We start from the raw sequence: 17,248 nt of genomic DNA on the forward strand, positions 1-17,248 counted from the left end.
TGTCCCATAGCCTTGTAAACCTCTAAAAGCACTAACATCTCAGCTTCCAAACTACTTGTCTCAGATGGCTTCTTGCACCCAAAAGTGGTGCTACGTCCTTTATTTGGATGATAGGCACCAGTTTGGTCATTGAAAAATTTGGCCCTGTATTTATCTAAAGATTTCATAGGGTTTCCAGACTGGGCCAGGGCCCTTGCTCTTTATCATACACAGCTTCAAGGCCACAGACTAAGGGCTGGGAGAAGGCAGAGGGAGTACCCCATTTATATGAAGTATGTGCATGTCTACCTCAGATCCTGTCTTCAAAACTGCTCAAAAGGCACATTTTGCACATTTACTACGTACTTAATGCTACTGAATTGAATAAATTTTATGTATACCATAGAAAAAAAGAGGCAGACATCCTATATATACAAAGCCTGTCCAAAGGCCTTGTCTTTAAGGCCTGGCATTTTGTACTTTACCATCTCCTAACAGCAGGCATTGGAAATACTGGTTTCCATGACAGTGTCTCTCTTTTTTTTTTTTTAAACTTTGTTTTTTAATCTTTATTTATTTTTGACACAGAGAGAGACAGAGCATGAGTGGGGGAGGGGCAGAGAGAGAGGGAGACACAGAATCAGAAACAGGCTCCAGGCTCTGAGCCATCAGCCCAGAGCCTGACGCGGGGCTCGAACTCACGGACTGCGAGATCGTGACCTGGCTGAAGTCGGACGCTTAACCGACTGCGCCACCCAGGCGCCCCAACAGTGTCTCTCTTTAAGATAAAGGATCATTTCTTTCATCAGTTCATATTTCTTTCTGTTGAACATCTACTATGTGGAAGACCCTGGGTCAGCACTGGAAATCCAATGATGAATGAGATATGGTCCCTGTTCTCAGGGAACTTAGTCTGGTGAGGCAGAAGAAAAACAAGTAAACAGAATAATTACTAATTGTGCTAAGGCTAAAGGAAAACAAGCTAGGTGCAGATACAAAATAGCACAGGGGCACCTGAGTGGCTCAGTCGGTTAAGCAACAGACTTGATTGCATCTCAGGTCTTAATCTCCTGGTTCATGAGTTCGAGCCCTGCATCCAGCTCAGTATGCAGCCTGCTTGGGATTCTCTTTCCCTCTCTCTGCCCTACCCACCACTCACGTTCTCTTCCTCCCTCAAAAAAAAATTTTTTTTTTCAAAAAAAATACCAATAGCACATTTCACAGACATGAGTGGAAGACCTTCTTGAGGAGATGCTAAAACAAAATCCAGTAAAGCAAAGTTAGTAGGGAAGAGTGCTCCAGGTGGATACCACCTGGGCAAAGACCCAGAGGTGGGAAAGATGGGCGTAAGCATCAGGTAAACATGAGTGACTTAATAGTGAAGGAAAATTTCAACTTTTTTTTTAGTTTGATTTATTTCCTTAGCACGGGCAGAGGAGGGGCAGAGCCAAAGGGAGAGAATCCTAAGCAGGCTCCAAGATCCCTAGCTGGCTTCATGCTGAGCCTGATGCAGGGCTCTCAGAGCAGTGAGATCATGACCCGGGTTGGGTGTTTAACCGACTGAGCCACCCAGGCACCCCAGAGCAGTTTCAACTTTTAATCACGTGTATTTGCTTCTGATATACTTTACAGTCTGATGAAGAGCTGCTGTTCACCTGTATGATTTGTTTTTATGTGCTTGTCTTTTCTTCAAAGAGGCTACTCCATAACCTGATGGATAGTCTGTGTTGAGACCCTGGTTTCCAACTCAGGAAGGGCAAAATCTCCAGGTATAAAGTGACCATAGTGGTGTGGTAGCCTGTTTTGACCAGCTGCCACTGGAGTTGTGCAGTCTGGGTTCAAATTCTGGCTTATCCCTCTCATTAACTATATGACTTTGGGCATCTCTCCATACCCACCCACTCACCCCCCCCACCCCCCCACCCCCCATGTGTAAAAGCGGACTGTTTTGAGGTTCCAATGAGATAATATATCTTAAAGACTTAGAATAGTACCTGACTCCAGAGAAGAACTCAGTATTAACCATTTAATTATAGTGTAAAAAAGAAATAATGGATCCCATCACTACTCTATTGCTTAGTTAGGCTAAAATAAATTGTTCTGTAAACGTTTTAAGTGTGAGAATAAGTGGACCATCTACAGAGCATTCAAAAGAGCACTAAGACCTTTCTACACATGACTATCATAATAGTTTGAATAATAGTTGTGTGATCAAGCTGCCATGCAAAGAACCAAGTGGTCAGGAATTGAACAGTGCTTACTAATAGGGAAGAACATCTGAAGCATTTGCTATTTCTAGGGAAAAGTTATTTTGTGCCAAGCATGCTAGTTGCCTATCTGAAACCCACTTGCCCCCTTTTATTTAGCTAATAAACTGATTTTCTTTGGGGCACTAACATACCCAGGGAAAAGACCTCCCCATACTCCTTTGCAGGTAGAAGTAGCAATATGAACCATTTCTGGCCAGTTAAAAGCAAGCAACAATTACTGGGTGAAATCTGCCTCTTGTTTTTGGTTTTTCTCCCCTTTTCCTATGAAAATGGGTATGTGATGTCAATATGCAGCAGCCATCTTAAGACCATGAGGATGAAGACTGCCTACAAAGGAAGGCTGAACAAAGGACTGAAGGGACACTACACCTGGACTTACTCTGTCTGGACTTATTGTTAAATGAGAAAAGTTGCTAGACAAAACTGCTAATGTAAAAAAAAAAATGGCTATTGGGTTGGATCTTCTTGCCATTCAAATCCCTCTGAACTTAGTATAAATGGGAATAACATTGAAAAATGGACCAAGAAGACATTCTTCAAATTGAAATGCTTTTATTAGAATACTAATAATGGAAGATAGAAGAAAACCATACACATGGAAAAAGGAAAATACTCAGAAATGCTATTACAGATTAGGCAAATTAGAGAAAATTTCTTCAGTGTATGCAATATGTAAACATTTGCCCTGGGATTCCTCACAGATGGCACAGTCCACAGAGACTTATTTGGAACAAGATTCTATCAAGTAGTCTACACTATAGCCTCTACAATGTTTCCAACATTAAACTTAAAGCTCCTAGCACACCCAAAATTTTCTATGCAAAAAACTAAATGGCTCCCAATCAAAGCAACTTTAACTATCAACTGCTACATGTGAAAGCAGGCACTGAAGCAAACCAGTCTTTCAACACTGAGCTTCCATACGCTACTATGCTAATTGTATTTACATTTACGTTGACAGAGATTACAAAAATATACAGTGTATAACCCCATGGTGAGTCCAGTGTGGAAAATTCTAGAGTTCTTGTTCATCAAATGCTTCAGAGAAAGACATCAAGTCAGTCACATGAACTTAGGGAAATAGGACTAAGAAGAGGCCCTTTTCTCCTCAGAAAATGGGGACTCATAAACTTCCATGGGTGGACAGGTACAAACCAGGTGCTGATCTCCATAGATGTCATCAATCCGGGCAATGGTTGGCCAGAATTTGCTCTCTGGTTTCACAAAGGGCTGCAAGGGACAAAAGATGGAAATGTCCTGGGTATTCTGAAACATTTCTCTTGCAGAAAGAGATTGCAATGATGTCCCTACAGGCTAAGATGCCACTAAACCACAAATGTTTAAAAGCATAAGAAGGTAAAACCCACACTCCTATTTTTACTGCATCATTAGTTACAGTAGCCAAAATATGGAAGCAATCCAAGTGTCCATCAGTAGATGAAAGAAGATATGTATGTATGTGCGTGTGTGTGTGTATACACACATGTGTGCACATACTCACATAGGAATATTGACCAGCTATGAAAAAGAGTGAGATCTTGCCATTTACAACAACATAGATGGACCTAGAGGGTATTGTGCTAAGTAGGAAGACAAATGCCATATGATTTCACTTATGTGTGGTATCAGAAAACAAAACAAAAGCAGAAACAGGCCCATAAATACAGAAAACTGATGGTTGCCAGAGGGGGACAGGCAGAATGGGCAAAATGGGTGAAGAGGAGTGGGGGGGAACAGGCTTCCAGATATGGAATGAGTAATTCAAGGGTATAAAAGGTACAGCATAGGGAATATAGTCAATGCTATCGTAATAGCATTTTTCCAGTGACAGATGGTGGCTATGCTTGTGGTGAGCATAGCATAATGTATAGACTTTTCAGATCACTATGTGGTACATCTGAAACTAATACTACATTGTGTGTCAACTATACACCAGTCCAACAAAAAAGCTAAGTCACCCCTTCATTACTGTCCCCCCAAATCCAACTTTTGACCCTTGTCCCCACACTGCCAGAGAGACTGCAGAGCACCTTTTCGTGTAAGAATCAGAAAGGAAGAAAAATTGCATTTGGGGATATCTCCCTTTGGATGATAGTAGAAAATACCTTAACCCATTTGACAGCGACTCCTATTTGGTCTTTCTCCACTGTATTCCCTGTGGATCCTCAGGCCTGTGGCTGACACTCTAACCTCAGAGCTCTGAAAGCCAATTCCTGTGCTCTGCATCACTTGTCACGACCCATTTAAGAAAGTGTCCCACATATGGTAACTGTAATGACACTGCAAGGATAGGAGTCCCATCAGATAGGTGATGGCCCCTCATACGCACGTGGACGGTATACCAGCTGGCACACTCGGCTTCAGAAGACAACTTACAAGTGGGAATGCCGCCACCTCTCTGGAATATGGCCGATCCCAGTGGGAGGATGTGACGCAGGTCAGGGAATGTGGAGACATCTGAGACACACAGATGGGAAAGGGATCAGAGCAGAACACTGCCTTCTGCTGTGCTTTGCTTCAACCAGTGAGCTGACAGAAGCCCAGGTATGGGGCTGCTGGTTGGTTTTATTTCAATTTGAGGGGGAAAAAATTGATGGGAAATTTATTCTGAAATATTTCAAATGTCAGAAAGTCATGGTAATATATTAAGCACATCTACCACCCAGTATAAGTCAACATTTTATCATATTTGCTTAACCCTTTAAAATAAACATTGGGGGCACCTGTGTGGCACATTCACACAGGGGACACAAAAGTGTCCAACTCTTGATTTCGGTTCAGATCTCACAGTTCATGAGATTGAGCTCTGTGCTGACGGCACGGAACCTGCTTGGAATTCTCTCTGCCTCTCCCCCACTTGCATGTGTATGCACGCCCTCTCAAACATTTTTTTTTTTTTAAATAAATAAACATTGAAGAGACAATTGAAACTGACTTTATAACTCCTCCAGCTCATCTCTTACCCTATTCCCAGTGATAACCACTGTCCTGAATTTTGTATTCACCATGCTCATTGTGATTTTATACTATTACGGCATATATGTATAAACAGCATATAGCATAGTCGGGCACATTTTAAAATCTTTTATCATTTTACGAGTATTATTCTCCACTTGCTTTTATAGCTCTGTATTATGTCCTTTAAATGTCTATTGCCATTTTTAAAATTAGCCTAAATCCTTATAATCTCTTTTCAGTATCCACAGAAAAGAGAAATAATAATGAGCAAGATGCCTTCTCCTGCCAGTCATTGGCCCCTGTGGTGCACCTTCAGGTGCGCACTTTTGGAACTTGCCTGAGCTTCCCCAGGCATCTCAGACTTGTTCTCTGGCTCAAGGCCATAGTAGCACAGCCACAACCTTCACAATATTCCCAATTCATTATCTCCCTCTGGCCCCCAACCCAGATTAATGTCTGGAGCTAACAAAAGACTTACAGCTCAGAAGCAAATATACAATAAACATGTTTCAGATTTTCTCCAAAATAGGCCATAAGCATTAAAAAACATTCAGGCCAAGTACCAATCAGTTGTTCTAAGCAATAATTGCTCTAGTAGAACTTGTCTTTATCCAGAGTTTGTGAGGTAAATAATCTCACTAGAGTGCATTAAATAGAGACACAAGAATAAAACTACCCCAACTAGATAAGAGCTCTTCAGCCCCTGCTCCCTCCCTTGGTAACCAGTTGGATGCATGTGGGAGGTATACTTCTCACAGTGACAAAACAATTAAACAAAACATATCTCAAAACATCCACATTATACTTAACTGTTACTGTGTTGTTCAAGATTCAAACCTGCAAGTAATGAATTTATCATCCTTTCAGAAGAATGGTCTTATTCTAGGCAAGAATAAATATCTTCTGATGGGAGTTCAGGGGTTGCTGGTACACTGTACATACGCACTCTTATACTCTATGGAACATTTTGGATCAAGTACCAATGCCTACGCACCTTCAGTGGATTGACCCTGGGGTCAATGCGGCCCTCCTCAATGTCAGCGATCTCCTGCCGAATGCTGATCATGGCATCACAGAATCTATCCAGCTCTTTCTTGTCTTCTGACTCAGTGGGCTCAACCATGAGAGTTCCTGCCACCGGCCAGGACATGGTAGGGGCATGAAATCCTGCAAAGGAGATAGGGGAACTTGTGTCACTAACTTTGACCTCCCTGATTTGTAATTTTTTAAAATGTCTATTTATGGGGCGCCTGGGTGGCGCAGTCGGTTAAGCGTCCGACTTCAGCCAGGTCACGATCTCGCGGTCCGTGAGTTCGAGCCCCGCGTCAGGCTCTGGGCTGATGGCTCAGAGCCTGGAGCCTGTTTCCGATTCTGTGTCTCTCTCTCTCTGCCCCTCCCCCGTTCATGCTCTGTCTCTCTCTGTCCCAAAAATAAATAAACGTTGAAAAAAAAAAATTTTAAAATGCCTATTTATTATTGAGAGAGAGACACAGGGTGCGAGCGGGGAAGGGGCAGCGGAAGAGGGAGATACAGAATCTGAAGCAGGTTCGAGGCTCCAAGCTGTCAGCACAGAGCCCAATGCAGGGCTTGAACTCACAGACCATGAGATCATGACCTGAGCCAAAGTCAGACGTTTAACCAACTGAGCAACCCAGGCACCCCTGATCTCCCTGATTTGGAAGAAATTTCATATATATATTCATCTCAGCAAGAAGAACTTAGGAAATAAACTAACACCCAAGAAGAAACAATCAGTTAAGCAAGTTTTAGAGAGTATCCATAATAAATATGCAACCATACAAATGTATGTAAATTTTTATTTGTTAAATTGGGTAAGCAATAAAAAATATAAAAGGGCAAGTTACATAATGACATCCCATTTTTATGAAAATGATAGTGTTTATATATTTTTTAATATTTTACTTTTTTATTTAATGTTTATTTTTGAGATATAAAGCATGAGCAGGGTAGGGGGAGGGGACAGAGGATCCAAAGCAGGTTCCGCACTGATACTCCTGACACTAGTGAGCTCGATTCGGGGCTCAAACTCACAAACCATGAAATCATAACCTGAGCTGAAGTCAGACACTTAACCAACTCAGCCACCCAGGCACCGAAAGTGTTTATATTTTGAGGGAAGACACCTTGAAAAATAAGTACTAAAATATTAACAGGGCTTATTGCTAATATGAAGCTGAGATTCTTTGATTTTTTATTAGAATCATACTATAATGCTTATTTATTACAATAAGAGAAATTAAAATATTATAGCCTATCAAAAGTTAAATAAAGTGATAGCAACCATAAGAAGCCTACTAACCCCATTTTACAGATGAGGAAACTGAGGTTTGGCAGTACATGGAGACCCTTTGCCTTTATTCAGAACATAGGCTGAAGGTGTTTCTATTTACAAAAGCTTTCATATGTAAGATGAATCACCAAGACATACTCAAGAGAGATTTTCTGGACAAAAGCCAAAAACATTTTCCCATTTCTGGCTCTTTTTCTGTGAAACTGTAAAAGACGAAGACATTTAAATGGTTCCCCAATTCTGATTTGCATAATTACATGGAGTGCTTTAGGGTCATGCCTGCATGCTTTAAGGGATTATCTCCTCAACATGTTACAAACATTTTCAAATGGTAAGTTGAAAGGACTGTAAAGTGAACACCCCTTTCACCTGCATTCAACAATGATGCTCTCTTTGCTTAATCACATCTGTTCATTCATTCATCCATCTTATTTTTGATTCAATTCTAAGAATGCTTCAGTCATCAGTATACTTCTCCCTTAAATACTTCAGGATGCATATCATTAACTAGAATTCAATATCTGTTTATGTGTATTTGTGATAAAATTTACATACAGTAAAATGCACAAATCTTAAGTTTATCACTTACTAAGTTTTGACAAATACATAGAATAGTATCACTCAAATCAGAAAGGGATTTTAAAAGCTAATCTCTACCTATGAAGTCCAACCTCAATTTCATGGGTGAGCAAATTCAGCCCAACATACACTGTTGTAGTGGTTCCCATAACCAGAACCATCAGAGTTATCTTGGGAACACAGATTCTTTGGTCCTGACCCTGATTCAGGAAGCCCAAGGTAAGTCTCAAAAACATGAGTCTTAAAACTCCCCCAGGTGACTCATTACTCGCTAAGTCTGGATGCCTCTGCCCAAAGGCATTATGCCCCACATTTGGCTGTTTAAAAATACTGATTACTAGGCCCCTCCCCTGGAGATTTTAATTAAGTACATGTGATTAAGACCCAGAATCTGTTATTCTCGATTGCTGTTTTTTTACTTAGCCATTCATTCATTCATCCATTCATTCTCTCACTTATTAGACACATATGTTTTGAGGTACTAAGTGCTAGCCACCTGTACAATTCTAGGCTTAGGGCAAGTGTGGCATTCACTCTATCAAACATCAAAATAACCTCCTAGCCAGTGCTCTCCCTCCCTGCAAATGCTGCTACTGCAGTCAGATATGTGATACAGACAACACATCCCAGAAGTGAAGGTATATCCTGCCTGAATCTGCCATCAGCCAGGAAGCCTAGTCAGGTTACAGGAGCAACCAAGAGATTTTGGAGAGGTGATTGCTAATTTCATTAATGAAAACTTTCTCTGGCTTTCCCATTTATAATCAGTATAACTCTACATAATAAGATCATGCATTCAAGAGAGGAATGAATCACACATGTGGGATTCCCAATATGATGCAGTAGTAAAACTATTAAATTACTGAAGCTTTCACTTTCCTTACTAAAAGAAGTTATTCCAGTTATTAAAATTCAGATAGGACTCCACATCCATTGAAAGGCAAACTTCTCACCATCTCTGCCTTTCTAAAAATTGAGGGGTCGTTGATATTATTAATAATGTCACTAAAAATAGGTATTTCAATAAGGTCTGTGCTTAATGAACATCCACTAATTCATTAAAGGCCTGTCTTTCAAGTCTTCCAAGAAAATACAGTCTTTATGGAACTAGCATGTGCCTATTCCTTCATCTATGGAAGCAGCTATAGAAGCTGTAGAAGCTGAAACAGCTATAAAGCTCAAATGCCATTCCTCTCTAACACTTCAGCAGTTTACCTGAACCTTCATCATTACACCAACTCACCTCTTCATGGACTCCTTTCTTTACCAGAAATGGGATAGGAATAAGAATTTAATAGAAACATAGGCAATACAACTCAACACCAAAAATCCCCAAATCCAATTAAAAATGAGCCGAAGACATGAAGAGACATTTCTCCAAAGAAGACACGCAAATGGCCAACAGACACATGAAAGGATGCTTAACATAACTCATCAGAGAAATGCAAATCAAAACTACAAGAGGGGTGCCTGGGTGGCTCAGTTGTTTAAGTGTCCAGACTCTTGGTTTCAGCTCAGGTCATGATCCCACAGGTTCATGGAATCGATCCCCACTTCAGGCTCTGCACTGACAGCACAGAACTTGCTTGAGATTCTCTCCCTCTCTCTCTCTGCCCCTCTCCAGCTAATGCTCATGCACACTCTCTCTCTCTCTCTCTCAAAATAGATATACTTAAAAAAAAAACTGCACAATATTAACAAACACCTGTCAGAATGACATAAATCAAAGGCACAAGAAACAAGTGTTCGAGAGGATGTGGATAAAAAGGAATCCTCTTGCACTGATGGTAGCTGATGGTGGTAATGCAAAATAGGGCAGTCACTCTGATAACAGTATGGAGGTTCTTCAAAAAGTTAAAAATAGAGGGGCGCCTGGGTGGCTCAGTTGGTTAAGCGTCCGACTTCAGCTCAGGTCATGATCTCACGGTCCGTGAGTTCGAGCCCCGTGTCGAGCTCTGTGCTGACAGCTCAGAGCCTGGAGCCTGTTTCGGATTCTGTGTCTCCCTCTCTCTCTGACCCTCCCCCATTCATTCTCTCTGTCTCAAAAATAAGTAAACGTTAAAAAAAAATGTAAAAAAAAAGTTAAAAATAGAACTACTCTATCCCTATGATCCAGCAATTGCACTACTAAGTATTTACCCAAAGAATACAAAAATACTGATGCAACGAGATACATGCACCCCGATGTTTACAGCAGCAGTATCAACAATGGCCAAATTATGGCAAGAGCCCAAAGGTCTACCAACTGATAAACGGATGAAGAAGATGGCATATATATTATATACACACATACATGCACAGTGGAATATCAGCCATAAAAATAGTGAAATCTTGCCATTTGCAATAACATGGATGAAACTAGAGAGTATAATGCTAAGCAAAATAAATTAGAGAAAGACAATTACCATATGATTTCACTCATATGTGGAACTTGAGAAATGAACACAAATGAACAAATGGGGTAAAAAAAGAGAAAGGCAAAGAAACAGACTCTTAACTAGAGAGAACAAAGTAATGGATACCAGAAGGGAGATGGGTGGGGGGGATGAGTGAAATGGGTCATGGGGATTAGAGAGTACACTTATCATGATGGACATTGAGTATGTATGTAAGTGTTGAATCACTATATTGTACACCTGAAACAAATATAAATTAAAATTTAAAAATTAAAATGAAAAAAAAGAAAGAAACTAGGGAACAAAAACCATTTTCTTTGGGATTTTAAATTCTTTTAACTATAAAGACTTTTCTTGAATGCCAATGGATTCAAGATGCTGATTTAATATCTTTTGAAGGGTAGTACCAATGCAGTCATAGGGCACGTTTTTTCTCTATCACTTTGAAGTTTACCCAGAATCCTGTGCTCACCATTTATCCTACGGACCAGTTTATAGTGGTGCCTGCATGTTTGTTTTGTGGCTTGAGGAAGTCGCCCATAGCTAGCATGAATGTCAAAAACCTTAGATGCCCTATGAGGGTTTTTTCCCAGAGGATCACTCACCATAATCCTGAAGCCTCTTGGCCACATCCACAGCCTCAATATTTGCTGACTTTTTGAAAGGTCTTGTGTCCAAAATAAATTCATGAGCCACATAACCTGTGGGAAATTGTTTCAGTTCAAGATTACCATCAGCTTGTTTTGCCCAAGCAAATGTACAAATCAGCTTTGTAATGCATATCAACAAGGCCCAAGATGCCATGGTAACTTGGAAGTTTATAGGTGGCAACAAAGACCTCATTTACTTTTATTAATAACTATAATTATAGGGGCACCAGCGTGGCTTAGTCTGTTCAGCATCCAACTTCAGCTCAGGTCATGATCTCACCATTTGTGAGTTTGAGCCCCACATTGGGCACTGTGCTGCCTACTTGGGATTCTGTCTCCCTTTCTCTGCCCCTCCCCTGCACACACACACTCTCTCTCTCAACCTCTCTCTCAAAATAAATAAACTTAAAAAATTATGTAAAAAATAATTATAAAATATAAAAGTGATTATAAAAATAAAATTTTAACATGTCAAGCCAATGTGTTCAGTCCTTAGTGCACAACACACACAAGGCAAGAGGCTGATGGGAGGTGGAACTTTGGTGCCAGTGCATTGCTGGAACATTTGACTGAGATTCCTGGGGATGAGATTCTTTCAACTCTGATGATATAAAATCTATTTGCAATAGTTAAACATGTCATCACACAGGCCTGACCCTTTTATACAAAATATCTCTAGAGCCAAAGGTCCATTGATACCATTCTCCATAACTCTGCCCCAGCATCAAATAACTGTTTCATCTGTGTGAATGTAATTATATACAGAACATGTATCTCTAAGGCACATACATAATTGTATGAGATTCTTCAGAGGGGCTTTTGAGGGTTTGGTTTCAGGCTTCAGGCTGATTATTAGAAATCGGGGCTGTCAAACAGCACACCACAGGTGGCAAGAAGATGAAACCAAAGTCTGTGGGAGTCAGTTCACTTTGCTCTAGTTTGTAAGCTGGTTTCCTCTCTAGGCCCGGGTCACAATCTCCCCAGCACAACCTGTTTGACCCATCAGCAGGAATAAACCATCAATGAAGTCAGCATTTTCATTAATATAGAACAACAGTTCTGGGGGCTTCCCAAATTCTGTGGCTCCAAATCTGATGAATTTCCTTCTAGGAAAGTATCTGTAGATGAGACAATAATGTATTACTTCCTAACCTACTTTCCTTTCAGCAAACAAGGAATCTACTTACAGATACATGGAGCAGATAATTCCTCAAGCCTGAGAAGAGTTGCTCCAGTCACTAAACAGCTTCTGAAATCATCCATAACTGCTCTGCTTCTTATGTAATGAATAAATAAGAAAGGACTGATTTTGTGAGAAAATAAAGTATGAGAGCCTCAAGCTTTAAATATACTGTCACTGAATATTATAAAATATTCTAACAATGATGGAAATTAAATTTGTGAGGAGTGTGATTCAAAAGTGGGATGTTATATTCATAGCTAGGTAAAGTCAGGGGCAAAAAGTGCTTAAAAGGAATGCCCAGTTGGAATGTTCAGGGGTGAGGGTGGGGTGGGGGTGGGGAGGCGGTGGAGATCATTTAAGTGCAGGAATCCTAAATACCCAATTATCCACACCCCATTTTGGGAGCCCAGCCTCAACCTTTGACCTTTCTTCTCTGAGCCTCTGGCAGCCACCCGGCGCTGTGACAGTGACACAAGAAAGAAGGGTAATGAAGTTCACTGCTCTAAAGGGCACTCAGTGGGCAGGAGATGAAGAGGGGAGGGACACATCATGGAGGAAAAGGAAAGTCACTGTTGCTGGCAGGCAGAGGGCTGTCTTCCAAGAAGTTCAGTAACAGCTGAAAGGCCCCATCACGCGGAGCCCAGCCCAGCACTAACACAAAGACTACATCTGCAGTGTCCCCACCACAACCAGGCGGTTTGGGAAGAGCTCCATTTCTGAAATGAGGTTCAGATGTTATTTTCTAAATCCATATTCTAATGTGTTCAAATGGAAACGGTAGAATTTTAGCATATCTCTCTGAGCTCTGAAAGGGATGAAATTGAAACTTGGTGGCTGTTGGAGGCTAAATCCCAAGATGTTCATCTGTGTTTGTAGTTTTTAAGGAGAAGAGGTACACAAACCTTCTGTGGTATGTGGTAAGTCAGGGCAATCTGAAGTAGTAATTGTATACACTGATCAGCACAAGGTTTAATTTTCACTGAGTAGGTATTTCTCCTGGGCCTAACCATGGCTATAGCTGAGAGTCTGAAAAGATACCAAGTCAAAGGAACAGGGAGAAGAGGGAGGGGGTGACAAAAAAACAAAATAAAAGTGGCGTGGCTCTAAATTTGGAACACCTTTCCTCCAACTCCTATCCTCAGAATGACTACCTAGAGATATGTGGAACTCACTAGCTAATTACTCTTTAAGGCTTAGGTGAGCAATCAATGCTTAGTCAAGCTTTTCAGTTGCAATCCAGAGACCATAACTAATAGAATCAAAACAATGTTTCCATGGGAATGAGGTTGGCTAGGCAGAGCCTCTGGCCTCAGGAGGCTCACTTCCTTGCCTGGGACATGAAAGACCATTCCATGAAGTCCATGTCTGCTGGTAAAGGCCACTGGGAAACCAACTCATAACAGAAATTTCCAGGCAGCATTAGGTTTGTCTGAGGCCATAAGGGGATAGGCACTGAAAAAATTAAAACATAAATGAAACATTGGGATAGTAACAAAGTTGCCGCCTCCACTAAAAGGAACTCCATTTTCATCAGTGAGTTTAGCCTCCCACATGAGTAGACAGCTGTGAATTTTTTAAATTCCTCCTTTAAAAATGTACTATCTTGGGGCGCCTGTGTGGCTCAGTCGTTTAAGCGTCAGACTTCGGCTCAGGTCATGATCTCACAGTCTGTGAGTTCAAGCCCCACGTCAGGCTCTGTGCTAACAGCTCAGAGCCTGGAGGCTGCTTCGGGTTTTGTGTCTCCTCCTCTCTCTCTGTCCCTCCCATGCTCATGCTCTTGTCTCTCAATAATAAATAAACATTAAAAAATGTTTTAAAAATAAACAAATAAAAAAATAAATAAAAATATACTATCTTACCTGAGGTAATTCCTTTCCTTCCTCATCCTAAATACTACTGCTTTTCCCTTCCCAATTCTTGCCTGTCACTCCCTTGCTTCACAAAACCCTAAACCTCAACAGTTCAGCTGGGGTTTTCAAATCTCTCAAAGAAATGGTTCATAAAGGGAAGACTGGAGTTCATTAAAATTATTGCCTCATATTCATCTGTAATTACAATGTCTTATATAGAGCTAGTAAATATGATTAAGATGAATAATAATCTTCTAATATTGCCATTAGACATTTTGGAATACATTGTGCTTATTAAGAACATTTCTATTTTGGGCCCTCAGGAGGTACAATGATAATTCTTCTTTAGGTCCGAGAATAAATGTGTTTACCAGACCAAATATGAGACAATTTTTGATTTCATGAACTTTTGGATTAGGTGACAAGGTCTGTAATTACCAATACATCTCTGTGTGGGATGAGAAATACAATTCATTATTTGATTCTGGGATAAAATGTCAAAACAAACGGAAACTGGATCTATCATTTTGTGCTGCAAATCCCCTAGGACTGAGACAGTCGCTGTTTTTAAAGCAGTCACTCAAACACTAAGCACGTGTTTAGTTTAGTTTAGCACTAAGCACTAAGCACCTGAGAAACACTTACTTTGTTCACTTTCCTCTCTCCTGGATTGCCACCAATCCCCATGTAGTCCAGATCACATGGACTCTTTAAAAATGAAAGTTTGCATTTACACAAGTCTGTGAACATACTAAAAATCAGTGAGTTGTACATTTAAAGTGGGTGATTTGTGTGATATGTGAATTGTCTCAATGAAATTATCAAATTAAGTTAATCACAAGGAAGTTTCAACTACATTTAAAAATAATAAACATGGGGCCCCTGGTGGCTCAGTTATTTAAGTGTCTGACTTCAGCTCAGGTCATGATCTCACAGTTCATGAGTCCAAGCCCCACATTGGGCTCTGTGCTGACAGCTCAGAGCCTGGAGCTGCTTCAGATTCTGTGTCTCCCTCTCTCTCTCTCTGTGTCCCTCCTCCCCCCCTCAAAAATAAACATTAAAAATTTTTTTCTTTAAAAAATAATAAGCAAGGTGGGGGGAACCTATAAACCTTGTCAATTAAAACAAAAATACCATTTTCCAGCCACCGGATTGGGAAAGATATTTTGGTTTCGGTTTGTGGGTTTTTTTCCAGCCTGGCACTTGGTGTTCACTGGTCCCCAGCATGATGGTCACTTCATATGCTATGAGAGTGAAATAAATTGGCACCTGTGGGGATAACCAGGGCACATGTACCAAGAGCTTAAATGTATTCACACTCTGAGATAATAATTTCTCTTCTGCAGCTCTAAGGAAATAATCAGAGATTTTTTTTAAAAAATCTAAGTAAAAGATATCCATTGCAGCATGTTACAGATGCAAATGACTAAGGGGAAAACATGACAGAATTCGTGGAATCCTGGTATATCCAAACAAATGAATCAATGTAGCCTCTTTCAAAGAACACTTAACGACATGGGGAAATGATCACAATATAAGATAAAATTAAAAAACAGGACACAAACTGTAATACTGGCTCAATGGTCTAAAAGTAAGATGAGAAGGAATACAGTGAAATATTAATAGTGGTTATGTCTGCTTACCAAAACCATGAATCATTTACATTTTCTTCCTCAGATTTTTAATTTTCCAAATTTTCCATGTTGAGCATATACATATTACTTATATAATCAGACAAAACAAATACTTAAACTTATCCTGAAGGCCAATACATAACAGGATGCATTTCACAGAGCAGGAGCTATATTTGAATTAATTAGTAGCTCTTGTAGGTTAATACCCACTTCAGAAGCATTTTGTTGTGTTGCTTAGAGACATATTGCCCACAATTTTTTTTTCCTAATCTCTAGGGAGCATTCTGGTTATTTAGAGCTTCTGGCTATTTAGTTCTTTCCTGTTTTCAAACTATAGAACCACGTCTTTGGATACATATTTTTAAGGCAAGACCAGCCTTTAAATTAAAGATGACAGATGTAGACGTATACTCTGCCTGAGCTGGAGAAATCAAGAGCCAAAGCGAGGTCTCATCCTGTGGCCCAGGTCTGGGCATGCTGCTGTCTGTCTGCTCCAAGCTCCAAGTCCCCATCTGTCCCTGATCTCCAATTCTGTGCTCACAGCCAATGTGCTGTGTGTCTTAGGGCCATCTCCTCCTATTACCTCCAGTATAACTTTGTTCCCCCATCTACTATTTCCTCTATTGTAGCTTCACTCTTCCCTCTTCAAAGCCATTTCTCTGGCAGTTTTAAATCCTCTACTGATTTCAAAACAAAACTGCATCTTACTGAAATAGCTTCCACATGTACCCCTGCTTTACCACCAAACTCCCCCAAACCATGACTGCTTCTCCTTTGTCCTCCCCACCCTCAATCCATTCTCAGCTCATTGCGGTTTGGCATCTGCCTTACCATTTTTGTTCCAATTCTTTCAAAGGTGACCAAAGGATTGCTAATTGTTACAGGCAAATATTCTTTTAAGACTCCTATCAGAACACCATTCTGTCTCTCCCTGTTGTGCAATACATTTGTACTGGGGCAGGCATGATGCCAGGGATTGGTGCTCGAGAATGGAAGCAGGCACAGTCTTTACCCTGAAGGAGTTCAAGGTCTGATGGACAGAGCCAGACAATAAACTGAGTGGGAGAAATCCTCAGTAGCAGAGGGAGCCAAGAGGAGGGAGAAGTTCTCTCCACCAGGAAAAAGAGGCTTCAGGGAGGAGGTGTGAGGCCAGAACAGAGGCAGGCAGGACAAGCAGGGGCTTCTCTAGGGAGAGGCATTGTGACAAATGCTGCAGGGTCCTACAGCTGCCTCAAGCAGGGAGTCGAGTCCTCTCTCACTGGAGTCCCCTATGCTCATCCTGCCTTTTTTTTTTTTTTTAATTTATTTTGAGAGAGAGAGAGAGAGAGAGAGACTGCAGAAGGGGCAGAGAGAGAGGGAGAGAGAATCTCCAGCAGGCTCCACACTGTCAGCATGGAAGCCGACACAGGGCTCAAACTCATGAACTGTGAGATCATGA

At 40.8% G+C, this 17,248-nt stretch overlaps 1 protein-coding gene across 1 annotated transcript in view; it reads right to left on the reverse strand.

Annotated features, from left to right (window-relative positions):
* Nucleotides 1-2,781: 2,781 nt before the first annotated feature.
* GLDC (glycine decarboxylase) overlaps nucleotides 2,782-17,248 on the reverse strand; it is a 97,819-nt gene continuing 83,352 nt past the window's right edge. Inside the window, exons 22-25 of the mRNA XM_086685230.1 lie at nucleotides 11,099-11,194; nucleotides 6,202-6,374; nucleotides 4,626-4,706; nucleotides 2,782-3,479 (exon numbers count right to left, since the gene is read on the reverse strand). Of these exons, the coding sequence (XP_086541356.1) occupies nucleotides 3,336-3,479; nucleotides 4,626-4,706; nucleotides 6,202-6,374; nucleotides 11,099-11,194 (494 nt within the window). The 3' untranslated portion in view covers nucleotides 2,782-3,335. The remainder of the gene's footprint in view (nucleotides 3,480-4,625; nucleotides 4,707-6,201; nucleotides 6,375-11,098; nucleotides 11,195-17,248) is intronic.

This window comes from Puma concolor, chromosome D4, assembly GCF_028749965.1.
Source record: "Puma concolor isolate L17-30 chromosome D4, mPumCon1.1.hap2, whole genome shotgun sequence".
Taxonomy (NCBI): domain Eukaryota; kingdom Metazoa; phylum Chordata; class Mammalia; order Carnivora; family Felidae; genus Puma; species Puma concolor.